Source organism: Saimiri boliviensis, chromosome 11 (assembly GCF_048565385.1).
Source record: "Saimiri boliviensis isolate mSaiBol1 chromosome 11, mSaiBol1.pri, whole genome shotgun sequence".
Lineage (NCBI taxonomy): Eukaryota > Metazoa > Chordata > Mammalia > Primates > Cebidae > Saimiri > Saimiri boliviensis.
Window position 1 is genome coordinate 2,398,959 of NC_133459.1, and position 12,675 is coordinate 2,411,633.

Consider the following 12,675-nt stretch of genomic DNA (forward strand, 5'->3'; position numbering starts at 1 on the left):
CCGTGTAGTCCTTTCACGGCCCTTCCGGTATCTTCACACGAGACCTCGGCGCCCTCGAGGGGGTCCCGTCCTCCCCATCTTTGTCCTCCTCCCTCCCCGGCTTGCTCAGGAGACCCCCATCTTGCTGGTTTTGGGGTGAGGTCCGATTTCTCTTACTGGAGATCGCTCACATTTTACGGTGAGTCCCGGCTTCCCTTGTTGGAAACTTCTGGCCTCCCCACTGTTGGAGGTTGGCGTGAAGGCCCGTTCTCCCCGAAAGAGCTCTTACTTCTTCTTAACCTCCAAGCCACCCTGACCAAGGAGTACTTCACCGCCCCCACCCTGGGGCTTTTCTTGCCTTGGTATATTCCCACCAAGGAATAGTTTACTGCCCACCCCCGCCCGCCCACCCTCCCTCTCCCCACCGCCCCCTCTGTCCCCTCCCCCTTATCCCCCTCTCCCCCACCCCCGTCCGCCCTCCCTCTCCCCACCCTCCCTCTCCCCACCCTCCCTCTCCCCCACCCCTCTTACCCCCATCCCCCAGCCCCCTCTCCCCCCACCCCTACCCACCATCCCTCTCCTCAACCCCTTTCCCCCACCCCCACTCCCCACCCCCCTTTCACGCCTGCCCGCCCTCCCTCTCCCCGCCACCCCCTTTCCCCTCTACCCCCTCCCCTTTCCCCCACCCCCTGCCCACCCTCCCTCTCCCCTCACTCTCCCTCTCCGCCCACCCCTCTTATCCCCACCCCCAACCCCCTCTCCCCCCACCCCCTGCCCACCCTCCCTCTCCCCACCCTTTTCCCCCACCCCCACTCCCAACCCCCTGCCTGCTCTCCCTCTCCCCCACACTCCCCGCACCCACGCAGCCCCACCCCCGCACCCCTCTCCCCCTCCCCCCGCCCCCGCCCCACTCCCCCCGCCCCCGCCCCACTCCCCCCCTCCCTTCAGCTTTTCGTACCTTGGTTGCAACCACCAAGGAAATGACCAGATCCCGCAGCGTCTTTCTCGTGGTTTATGCACAGAGTTGCTTCGTTGCCGCGTATTTTTGTTGTTCAAGTTGCTGAGCGGCCGGGCTTGCTCGTCACGTCGGGTAGGTCCCCTCCCCTTTCCCACGAGGCTGCTGTAAAGTGAGGACGCAGGACGTACCTCCTCACGAGAGAGGGTCCGAGACCACCCAGAGGAGAATGGTGAACCCGGACGGGCGCCCGGAATGGTTATAAGTAAAATGTCGATGCCGCAAAAGAAGAAACACCCAAAGACGAATCCTCCCAGCAAGGCGGTTTACTTCTACAGAAGGGTTCGAGGGGGGGGGGGCGTGGATGGAGCAATGATGGCCGCCACAGGCTTGGGGGGTCACCACTACTGCTGTGTCTCCCCACTATTGGCTAGGGTTGGACCGCACAAGCTAGACTAATCCTGACTGGCCGTTTTAGAAAGAGTAGGGGTCGGAGCTGGAGTGGCAGGGTGGGTGTTTTGGAGGAAGGGCGGTCATGGGCCTGTCAGAGCAGGTGCCGGGGGTGGGCAGGTGACCGGGATGCGTCGGGAGGGAGTGGGGGAGGGGAGCAGATGTGACCTGATTAGAACTGGTGGAGAAGGAATTACAAGAAAGTTAAACTTTAAGATAGAAAATTAAAGAATTAGAGAGCTGAGCACGCTGACATCGTAACTCTTTGAAGAGAAACTTAGAACTCATTGTATCCGACAACATGGTACCCACGCCGGTGGCCTGGCGAGACCTGAATCAGGGGTTCTGGGGATCGGAGGGAGACGGCGGGCAGCTGCCAGCTGACCCCGGGCTTCAAGGGCTGTGCAGCAGCCCATAAATACCTTTACATAAATACGGGCGGGCTTCCGGTCCCAGGGCCTAGCACCAAAAAGTCTGCCTGAGGACAGTGGCCCTGGGCCACACTGGCGCCCACACCTGTCCTCGGTCCGACTCAAAGCCTCGGGGAGAGCAGGGCTTCCTCAGCCCAGGCCAGGAGCGTGCCCCTGGGTTGCAGAGCCAGCAGGGAGGGGCCTCTCTTCCAGCGTCCACATGAGGTTTCACTCCTCAGGGCCACACCAGCTTCCAAGAGCAACGGGTTGCTCGGCTGTCCACAGCTCTCCACGGCCTTCAGAGGAACGGCAGTTCCAGGAGCTCTGGGCCCATGCAGCGTCCTTCTCAGTGGTCACCAAAGGCCTGGGTCCCCTCTGGCTGGGACTCGAGAGGTGGGCTCCGCAGGGCTGCCTCTGCTAGTGCCTCGCCGGTCCACCGCTCTGGGATGACGGTCTGCTGGAGGTGGGCAGTGTGGCCGCTGGGGAAAGGAGAAAGGCCAGTCCAGTGCAGGGTCGGTGCTCCCTAAACAGACTGAGTTCTGGGCTGGCACCTGCCCCTTCCACCCCTCCCCTAGCAGCTCAGCCGAGCAGAGCAGGGGAGGGAATGGGGGGGCACCATCCTTCCCAGCTCTGGCCTGGCCTTGGTCTCTGGACCCCAGGAACAGATACTGCCCTGTGGGGCCCAGATTATACTTAAGCACTCTTCTTTAACTTTGCCATGATCCACCCTCCTGGCAAGCCCGTGGGCATTCCCCACATGCCTTACCTGGGCCCTGGGCTACGGATGGGCTCTCGGGGAGCCGGAAGGGCCCACCTGGAGCGGATAGAGACCATGTTAGCACCCCTAGCCCTGAGTGGGCCACAGTAATGGCTGCAAGGCGTGACCCCGCCCAGGCCTGCAGGGAACTCCACTTCCCCCACACAGCCTCCTTCCCTTCTCACTCCTTTGCACTTGGCGGTGGGTGGGGGCTCTCTCCCTCTCCCCAGAGGAAAGTTCTCAGCCCCTCCAAGCCCCCGCTACCCTCGACATCAGGGGCTTTGCCCAATGCCAAGCCAAGTCCACTCCAGGGGAGGGCTCAGGACCCAGGACTCGCCACGCCCAGCAAGACCCTGCCCATGAGGCTCCAGGCTTCTGAGACCTCCAGCTCAATGTCAAGGCGCTGCCCCCAGCAGCCCGTGGTGCAGTGCCAGAGCTGACCACTAGATGCCGCTGCGGGCAGCCTTTTGTCCCCGGCACCAGCGCACAGGCTGCTGCCCCGCCCCTCCTCGCCCCGCCTTTGCCCCGCCCCTCATCGCCCCGCCCCCCATCGTCCCGCCTTTGCCCCCGCCCCGCCCCGCTCCGCTCCACTGAAACGGGGAAACCTTCTTAAGGCTCCGAACAGTATGCAATCAGGACTACCTTGGAGCGGCACGAAGAAATGCACACATACACAACGTCAAGACTGTATTTGGGGGTCTCCAAGCTGAGGACCCCAAGCGTGAAATTCCCAGTTAGCCAAAAGGCAGAGCCTGCAGCCTGGAGCCCGCCTTTGCCCCGCCCACATGTCCTGCCCTGCTCAGGCCCCAAGACTGCCTCTCACTTCCCTCTGCAGAGACCACCTTACCCAACACCGCTGGGGGAACACGGGAGGCGTGCGGGCGGCAGCAAAGCCTGGGCTGGCCAGTGGGGCATCCCAAAAGCACTGCTCACAGACAGCACATTGCAGCACAGCCTCAGGACCAGGGGCTAAGGAGCCACCTGCACACAGCTGCTGGAGCACGCTCACACATGCCTGGCACACACGCCTGTGCCCCCCGGCCACACATGCGTGCACTATTGCAGAGACACGCTGGCCACATTCACACACTGACACACACGGGACACAGCAGCACACACAGGCATCTGCTGCCCGTCAGGACTGCATGCATGTACCGGCACACACTAGTTGCCAACACGTCCTGGCACACATGCACACACACAACCTGCTGCCCACACTGTTGCATATTGTGCACAGACACACCTTCACACCCTGGTGCATGTGTGTGGGGGCAGGAGGGGCGGGGATGGCCAGCGTCCGTCCATGCTGGGTGACCCAGCCCTGCCATGGGGTCACGGCCCTCTTCAGGCCCCCCGAGGAAATCTGTAGCCCACCCTTGCAGCTGCTAGGGCTGGGAAGGATGGGCTGCTTCTGGCCGGCAGCACAGCCCACCCGTCCCCTGGTTAAGTGACTGGGAAGCTCACACTCCACCAGTCAGAAGCCAAGTGACACTCGGTACTGGGCAGGGACAGATGACATTTGCTATGGCTGAACAGCCATAGGGCGGCCCAGCCAACTCTGCAGTGGGTGAGAGACGGGTCCTTGCCAGGATGGAGCTGAAGCTGACGGGGATGATGACTTCCCCTCCGCCCCCCCCACAGGAGCCCAACTCACCTTCCCGGCACGTGGGCCCCATGTAGCCATCCACACAGTGACACTGTCCACTGACAGGGTCGCAGTCAGCCCCACCCCCGCAGTCACAGTGCAGGATGCAGCTGGGCCCGAAGTGGCCTCTTCTGCAATCTGCAAGGGGCAGGGGGAGGCAGACCTGAGCGTGATCCCTGCCTTCCCCAGGCCGGGCACCCTGGGCCTTGGGGCCACCAGGAGAGCCCAGGTGGAGTGAAGCCTTCTGCTTGGGGTTATGGGGGCGCTAGGCCTCGGCTTCCCTGAGGGGTAAACAGTCCCTGCCCTACCTTCCTCGGCCACATTCTGCAGACTGTGAGCCCCTGCCTGAGAAAGCCCAGGCCCCAGGTACACACCCAGAGTCACTACGTGCCTGCCTTGCCCCAGGAGAGCAAATGGGAGCCAGTGATCAGGGATGCCTCCTCAGGGCACAGCAGGCCCAAGAGCCACAAGGCCAGGTATGCAGCCCCAGCAGCAGGACCCCTCCCATCCCCAGGTAGGGCCCTCTGGACTAGAGGGGCCACAGCCCCCTCCATGCCCCTCCATCCACAGCTGGCAGATCAGGGAATTCTTTCTAGCCAGCCGGAGCCCCCCACCATGACCATGGCCTTCCTGGATGTTGCGGGCAGCCACAGGGCAGGGCCTGGCCTAAGCCTCCAGCAGGAGGGCCGTGCTGGGCACCGCCTGTCCCAGCAGCTGACTCCACCCCCAGGGCACATGGGCCAGGTGCAGAGGCCACAGGATGGCACGGTGCCCAGCCCAGGACTGGCACAGGTAGGGCCAAACTGATTGATACTGGTCAGTGACGGAGACCCACACCCACGACCTTCCTGGGCAGGACCCCAGACTCACCCAGGTTACAGGTGGGTCCTGAGCGCCCAGGTGGACAAAGGCAGAGGCCGGTGACAGGGTCACAGGGTGCCCCCCCATCGCAGTCACACCGCTGGTGGCAGCCTTCTCCAAATGAGCCTGGCTCACACCCTGGTGAGGGCAGTGGGCTCAGTGTCCTCCTTCTGCCCTACACCCAGACGGGATGGGGCCGGGGAGTGGGGGTTCAGGCTGGGGAGGAGGAGGGCAGGAGACACTCACCCTTCTCACAGAAGTGGCCGTAGAAGCCAGCAGGGCAGAGGCACCGGCCACTGATGGAGTCGCAGGGGGCTCCGTGTTGACACTGGCACACCCCCTGACAGCCAGCCCCGTGGAAGCCAGGGGGACAGGCTGAAGGAGGACACTGGTTACCAGGAGCCCAGGGCACATGGTGGCAGAAATATCCAGTTTGCCCAGAGTGAGTAAAACCGGCCAATTCAGGGACCCGTGAGAAGCCCCCTCCTGCCCTTCCTCATCCTTCCCCACTGCTGCTGGCTCCCCGCCACTTCACTGCTGCCCAGGTCACCCACACGGGAGGAGCGGACAGTGGCTCAGAGTGGGCCCCAGCCCAGCTGCCCAGGCCCAAAACTCACGGTGCTCGCAGGCCTGGCCGTAGAAGCCGGGGCCGCAGCGGCAGGCGCCCGTGGCGGGCTCACACGTGCCATTGTTGCGGCAGGAACACTCCAGACGGCAGGCGGCTCCATAGCGCCCAGGGGGACAAGCTGCAGGCAGAGCAGGGCGGGCGGGGCAGGAGGACGGTCCCTCAGGCACCAGCCTTGCCCAATGCTGTGGCAGCCCAGGGCGCATCCCCGAAGGGATCCTGGGGTCCAGCGGGCCTCGCACACTCACCCAGCTCGCACTGTGGCCCCATCCAGCCCAGGCTACAGGAGCAGCTGCCGTTGGCGGCGTGGCACAGGCCCCCGTTTCTGCAGGAGCAGATGTGCTCACAGCCCACGCCAAACCGGTTCTGGGGGCAGCCTGGGGACAGAAAGGAGGTGCTGCCTGGAGCTCTGGCCAAGGGCTGGGCTCCCTCCGGGGACGTGTCCCCACAGGCTGACAGTCAGCAAATGCTTCCTGAGGCCCGTCAGTGCCAATGTCCACCCAAGGGCAGGGACTGGCACCAGCCGCACCCTCTCATTCATTGGTCATCTCAGGCTGCAAGTGCCAGGCCTGGTCTGGGAACCGATGGTGGCTGAGTGATGGAGAGGCTGAGTGAGCCTGCGGGAGGGCTTCCTGGAAGGCTTCATGGAGGCAGCGGCCCCCTGTGCACCAACTGTCTCCAGCTTGGGAGCGAGTGTATATCCTCCAGGCCTGAGAAGAAGCGTGGCCGGGCTGCCGTGGGCTCAGAGGTGGTGGGCCACGGCCCTGCTGCTACAGCCTGATACCTGATGACCGGCCTGACAGGACTACCCCTCCTGGGAGTGAGGCGGGGCCGGGCTACCTCCCGGCTAAACCCTCTGCTGCCACAGGCTCCCAATGAGCCCCGAAGGCCAAGAACTGATGTTGGGGCAGCCAGCCCCGTGAAGCGGACTAAGGGTGAGACCAGGCCTTCGGTCCCTGGTCCCTGGGCCTGGCAGAAAGGGCCAGAAGGACTCTGCCCTCAGGCAGAAGGCGGCCACCAATCCCTCCTGTGAGGGGCCAGGCAGGCCTGCAGCCCCCACAGTCACTGTGATGAGGATGAGGTCACTGGCTTGCCTGAGCCTCAGGGGCCGAGTGTGGAGGCAGGGGCTGGGGTGGCGTGGGACGGACCATTCCCCCAAGCAGGGCAGTGCAGTCAGCACACGCTACGGCAGTCTCGCCTCAGCCCCAGGGTCAAGTGGGGAGCTGTGGCAGCCAGGGCGTGCAGGAGCCTGGGCTGGGCCACCCCTCCAGTGTCCCCATGGCTAATCCAGTGACATCTCTGAAGGGCAGGTGAGCACGCCTTCCAGAGTGAACACTCACCTTGCTCACAGTGGACGCCAGCTCTTCCCGGGGGACAGAGGCAGGTGCCGGTCACAGGGTCACAGGCCCCCTCCTGCCCACACTCACACACGTGGGTGCAGTTGGGACCGGAGCGGCCCTTCGGACATGCTGCCGGGGAGGAAGGTGAGGGGGGCTGGCTTCCCTTCTCTCCCTGCCTGGCCAGCCCCGCAGGTGGGATGGGATGGGACAGGGTGAGGTGACCCTGTGTCTGCCCCAGACCGGGTGGGGCCAGCCAGCTGCCAAGCAGCCACCCAGTCATCTCTCCTCCACCTGCAGGCCCTGCAGGAGCCAAGCTGCTGCCACCTGCTCTGTAGTGACTCACTGCCACCCCCGCCCACCGCGGGGTCAGCTCTGCCGGGGTCCCAGAAGTGGAAAGGCCCCGTAGGACTCAGGAAGAAGGCGCGTTTCCCGGCAGGACACTAGGCCACAGCTGAGCTGCCCAGCTGACCTCTGTGCCTGGCTCTGCTCAAGCCCCTGGTAGACACGGTGCAGGTCACCAGGCACAGCAGGTGTGGGGGCAGAGCTTGGAAGCCTGGCGGGGACCTGGGGCCACACAGGCACCCACGGGGTGGCACGTCTGTTCTGCCCCGCTGCCTGAACACTGCTTTCAGCCAGGCCCAGCCAGAGGGGTCGACGGGCAGGGAGGTGGGCAGCGGAGTTGTCCTCTTGCAGGCTACTCGCCCTACCCCGGAGACGCAGGAGGTGCCACTCAGCCCTGCTACCACCAGCCACTCACTGAGGCTGCAGTCGGGACCGAGGAACCCAGCAGGACAGCGGCAGGCCCCCGTGGCCGCATCGCAGGAGCCCCCGTTGAGACACCCACACAGCTGTTCACAGCCTGGCCCATACCGCCCGGGCAAGCAACCTGCAGGGAGAGGGGGCTGGCTGCAAGGAGAGGGACTGGAGGCTTCCCCGCTGCTGCTGAACACAGCACGGTCCCCATATGTTCCGTCTTCCACCCCCAGACGAGGGCCTTCCCAAGGACCAGGGGAGCTGGGGCCCAGCACGGCCGGCAGGACTCCGGAGCTCGCTGGGGGCCCGGGCAGCACTCACGTTGCCGGCAGTCAGGGCCGTGGTAGCCAGCAGCACACTCACAGAGCCCAGTGGCAGGGTGGCAGGCCTGGTTCTCACCGGGACACCGGCACATCCGTAAACAGTCCTCCCCAAAGCGGCCAGGCGGGCAGGCTGGGTGCAGACAGGCCAGGTTGGTCCAGGCCCAGCCCAGCCAAGGAACGGGCAGCATCTCTGGATTCCCCCCACCCAGTCCTTCCTCCAGGTGGGGGCTTGGGAGCCCTTACTCTGCTCGCAGCTGGAGCCGGTGAAGCCGGGGGGGCAGCGGCAGGCCCCGGTGACGTGGTGGCAGGCAGCGCCGGGCGGGCAGCTGCAGCGCTGGGCACAGGCCTCTCCAAACCAGCCCCGCAGACAGACTGCAGAAACATGCGGGCTAGGGAGGCCTCCATGGCAGGGGCCCCTGGGGAACCACAGGCCAGAACAGGCTGGGAGCGGGCACTGTGGGTAGGACCCACCCGGTACCAGCTGAACTCACCATTCTCACACCTGGAGCCCCCCCACCCCGGGGGGCAGAGGCAGGCCCCGGTGACGTGGTGGCAGGGGGCTCCCCGCCGGCAGGCACAGCGCCCCTCACAGCCAGGCCCGAATGTGCCCTCGGCGCAGGCTGCAGGGATGGGACGGACAGGAGGGCTGAGAGCTCAGCCTCTGGCAGCCCCGCCCCAAGGAAAGTCAGGAGAAGGGAGGCGGGGATGGCAGCCAGGGCTCAGCTCCGAGGTGATGAGGTGACAGGAGCCAGGAAGAGCCTGAGGCCAGCCAAGGGCCCAGGCCTCCCCCAGACAGCAGACCCAAGGGGCCGCCCAGCCTGCACCCAAGCAGTGGGGACGCGCCCCTGCTGGAATGGAGCTGGTGTCAGGGGCCTGGGGGGGAGGTGGGGCCTGTGAGGAACCAGGGGGTGTTGCCCTGGTGCCCGAGTGTCTGGGCTCCGGGGGGGTGCTGAGGCCCGCTGGGTGGACCAGGCCTTGCTGGCACAGCAGCCGCAGCCGGACCCTCACCAGCCGGAGGCCCCCAGCCAGTACAGGCTCCAGGACAAGGTTGAAGGGGCCTCTCTCTGCACACAGGAAACAGGCAGGGCCCCTGAGCCCCAGATCCTCCTCCGTTCCACCCACCACTGGGCTGGCCAGGGCCACACACCCCCGCCAAGGCAAAGCAGTGCCATTCCGCCCCCACGGGTTAGCTTCCCGGGTCCAGACCCTCCCAACGGGAACCCTCGGTGCTCAGCCGGCAGCTCTGACATTGGCAGGACAGCAGAATGAGGGTGACGGTCCTGCCTCCTGGGACCCAGGAGACCCCAGCCCATGCTTCCTGCACACAAGCCCGAAGCCTACACCCCAGGGCACTGTCCCCCGACCTGGGAGCCCTCCTAGGCCTGCAGGCCAGGCTGCACCACCCACGCTGGGGGACGCCCCTCCTCTGCCACCCAGTGCTCACCCTTCTCACAGGCCAGGCCGGCCCAGCCCTCCGGGCATGCACAGTGGCCTGAGACAGGGTCACAGGTCCCTCCATTCTGGCAGAGGCAGGAATGTTGACAGTTGTGGCCATACAGGCCGGCAGGGCAGGCTGGGGCCGGGGAAGAGGAAGCAACTTGCAGCCCCAGCCAGCTGGCCCCGTGGCACGTCTGGCTTTCCAGCCTAATGTTGGACTTTGGGGTCAGGGACCTTTCAGGAGGTGCCTCTAGGATGACCTGCCAGGCCCTTCCTGGACTCACCGTCCCTGCCTGGAGAGGGGCACACGTGAGAGGCACAGTCCTCGGCCCTAATGTCCCCCTCCTCCCTCCCCCAGGTGCCAGGTGTCCTGTGGGCTCCGCATGAGGCCAGCACCCTCACTCAGGCCTGGACTCTGGTCCCTGGACTCCTGGGCAGGGCTTACCACACAGGCAGGAGGGCCCCATCCAGCCAGGGCACAGTGGCACTGCCCATAGGCAGGGTCACAGGAGGCCCTGTTAAAGCAGGCACAGACCTGGCTGCAATTACGCCTGTGGGTGCGGGCTGGGCAGGCTGCAGGTGGAGAGGGCTGGTCAGAGCCTGGGGCAGGCAGGATCCCAGGGGCTGGCGGCAGATCCCAGGCGGCTGGGCAGATCTGCTGGGGTCCCCTCCTTCTGGCCCAGGCCACCTACTCAGCAGAGTGGCCAAAAAAATGACCAACACTCTGGCCCAAGTGAGCAAAGCGACGTTCTCAGGGGGCTGCCTGGTGGCTCTGGACACTCGGGACAGGTCTAGGAGGGAGTCTCCCACGGAGGACCCGGCACCCCCTCCTGCAGCACCCTGGGCTGGGCAGGGAGCTCACGCACCCTCGGCACAGTGGGGGCCCCAGCGGCCAGCGGGGCAGAGGCAGGAGCCGTTCATGGCGTCGCAGGCGGCTTCCGCGGTGCAGTTGCAGGCGCTGCGGCAGTCTAAGCCAAAGAAGCCGGCCGGGCAGGCTGCGGGCAGCGGGCAGTGAGGTGGAGGGGCCCACACTGGGGGCTGCCCGGCCCGGCCCCTGCCTGTACCCCAACTCACCACGCTCACAGAAGGTGCCCCTCCAGCCGGCAGGGCAGGTGCAGGCCCCGCTGACGTGGTCACAGGCTGCTCCATGCTGACACTGGCACCGCTGCTCACAGCCAGGCCCAAAGCGGCCCTGGGGACACCCTGAAACACGCGGCCCGGCCCACCATCAGCCTGAGGCCCAGGAGCCTGACGCAGCTGTGCCCCCGCCTCGCCACCATCCTCAGGACTGTGGGACAGGCTGGCTCGTGAGAAGCCCCTTCCCACCCAGGGGAGACTGGGCTCACTCACATGCTTTGTCCCCCACCCAGGCGGGGCCATGGGAGGCTTGAGAGAGCTCCAGGTGTCAGCTTTAGGGATGGGAAACTCCCCTGTGACTGTCTCTAGGACACCCTGCCCAGGCCTTCCCCAGTGCCACCAACCAAGCCTTGGGGGGCACAGACCGAGGGGCACTGGCCTGGCTTAAGCAGACCCCTTCCTCTGACCCCCAGGTGTGAGGCCTCCCACGGGAGTGGGACAGGCCCTGCCCCTTCCTGCTGGGGCTCTGGGTGAGCCTGGTGCAGGTTGGTGGGAGGGTGGGGCCTTGGTCCAGGCTGTGGAGTGGGGTGGTGGGGGCTGGGCAAGCTCAGGGAAGGCACAGGAAGGCAGGCCGGGGCCGGCCCACTGTGCCTGTGTTTGCGCGTGTGTGCGAGCACAGGAGGGGGTGCGGCCAGGGCCAGGACTCACGCTGCTCGCACCGCGGGCCCACGTAGCCAGCCTCGCACACACACAGGCCAGTGACGGCGTGGCAGCTCCCGTGGCCAGTGCTGCAGTTGCAGGGGCGGCTGCAGTCAGGTCCCCAGTGCCCGCTGTCACAGGCTGCAAAAGAACCCGGGGTCATCCGACGCAGGCCACAGCCAAGTCAGGCACAGGGGCACCTCAGGACTAGGGCACGGCCTCCTGCAAGCCCCCATTCCTCTTGGCCCCTGGGAGGAGGCCTCTCCGGGACAAGGAAGGGAGGAACATCTGGACAAAGGGCAACCCTGTACCTCTCTGGCAGCTGAAGCCGGTCCACCCGGGGGCACAGCTGCAGCGTCCAGTGGCGGGGTGGCAGTGCCCATCATTGGCACAAGAGCACCTTGTCTGGCAGCTGGGACCAAACCAGCCTGCTGGGCACACTGCAGGCAAGTGAGAGAGGGTGAGTGGGGGCCTGGCTGCCCACCCCGGGTTACAGGCTCAGGGGTGGCTCCAGCTCACTCACCATCCTGGCAGAGGCTGCCGACGAAGCCAGGGAGGCACAGACAGGCTCCAGTCTCAGGGTCACAGCGGGCACCATGCTGGCACGACGGGCAGATCTCCTGGCAGCCCAGCCCCCAGCGGCCCTCGGGACAATCTAGTGCCCACCCCCCATGGCCAGTCAGTGCCAGAGCTGCCCTTGCTCAACACATCAATACACATAACATGGCACGATGCCCCCAGAGCCACGGCCGAGGAGGGGGGACCACTGTTACCATCTCGGCCTGCCCCAGGGAGGGGAGAGAATCTGGTCTTCAGAGGCCCCAGGCACCTCCTGGGGCTGCGGGCTTTGGGGTGCCCACCCACGGGAGGGAAGCCCCAGCCCCAGGCACAGTTCAGCTGGCAACACAAGGAACCCAGCCGGTTAGAGACTGGGAGCCTCGTGCAGAGGGAGCAGCCTGGGAGGGCAGCCCACAGGCCCCAAGAGCTTGGTGGGGCAGCCACAGACCCCCACTCCCTACCCCAGGCAGTGCACCATGAGCTCTAGACAGGCCTGGAATCCGAAGGGCTGGGACCCCACAGTTCAGGGCCCCACCAGCTTGGAGCCCTGCAGTCCGGGAGGCAGAACTGGGACTGCCGCCGCACTCACCTGCCCCACAGTCTTCCCCTGTCCTCCCCGGCGGGCACTGGCACTGCCCCGTGACCCCGTGGCAGAGGGCCCCCCGACAGGAGCAGGAGCCCGAGCAGTTCACTCCGAACGTCCCCACTGGGCACTCTGCAGGAGGAAGCATGAGGGGCCTCAGCCACCCCACATAGAGCCGCCGGGCCGGAGCCTTTTCCCCAGGCGCTCCTGGCAAATGTGCCTC

General features: G+C 65.8%; 1 protein-coding gene across 5 annotated transcripts in view; it reads right to left on the reverse strand.

Moving 5' to 3' along the window:
* Nucleotides 1-1,244: 1,244 nt before the first annotated feature.
* Nucleotides 1,245-12,675, reverse strand: part of MEGF6 (multiple EGF like domains 6) — a 121,426-nt gene continuing 109,995 nt past the window's right edge. For 3 of the 5 annotated variants that reach the window (XM_074379956.1, XM_074379958.1, XM_074379960.1), the window contains 19 exons: nt 12,459-12,584; nt 11,835-11,966; nt 11,623-11,751; nt 11,321-11,452; nt 10,610-10,738; nt 10,402-10,530; nt 9,543-9,671; nt 8,590-8,718; nt 8,342-8,470; nt 8,097-8,228; nt 7,780-7,908; nt 7,023-7,151; nt 5,931-6,059; nt 5,675-5,803; nt 5,304-5,432; nt 5,067-5,195; nt 4,206-4,334; nt 2,561-2,608; nt 1,245-2,273 (listed from right to left, as the gene is read on the reverse strand). In XM_074379956.1, coding sequence (XP_074236057.1) covers nt 2,212-2,273; nt 2,561-2,608; nt 4,206-4,334; nt 5,067-5,195; nt 5,304-5,432; nt 5,675-5,803; nt 5,931-6,059; nt 7,023-7,151; nt 7,780-7,908; nt 8,097-8,228; nt 8,342-8,470; nt 8,590-8,718; nt 9,543-9,671; nt 10,402-10,530; nt 10,610-10,738; nt 11,321-11,452; nt 11,623-11,751; nt 11,835-11,966; nt 12,459-12,584 — 2,309 coding nt within the window. In that variant the 3' untranslated portion in view covers nt 1,245-2,211. Of the gene's footprint in view, nt 2,274-2,560; nt 2,609-4,205; nt 4,335-5,066; nt 5,196-5,303; nt 5,446-5,674; nt 5,804-5,930; nt 6,060-7,022; nt 7,152-7,779; nt 7,909-8,096; nt 8,229-8,341; nt 8,471-8,589; nt 8,719-9,542; nt 9,672-10,401; nt 10,531-10,609; nt 10,739-11,320; nt 11,453-11,622; nt 11,752-11,834; nt 11,967-12,458; nt 12,585-12,675 lie in introns of those variants that run through there. The other 2 variants (XM_074379957.1, XM_074379959.1) reach the window with 2 other exon arrangements.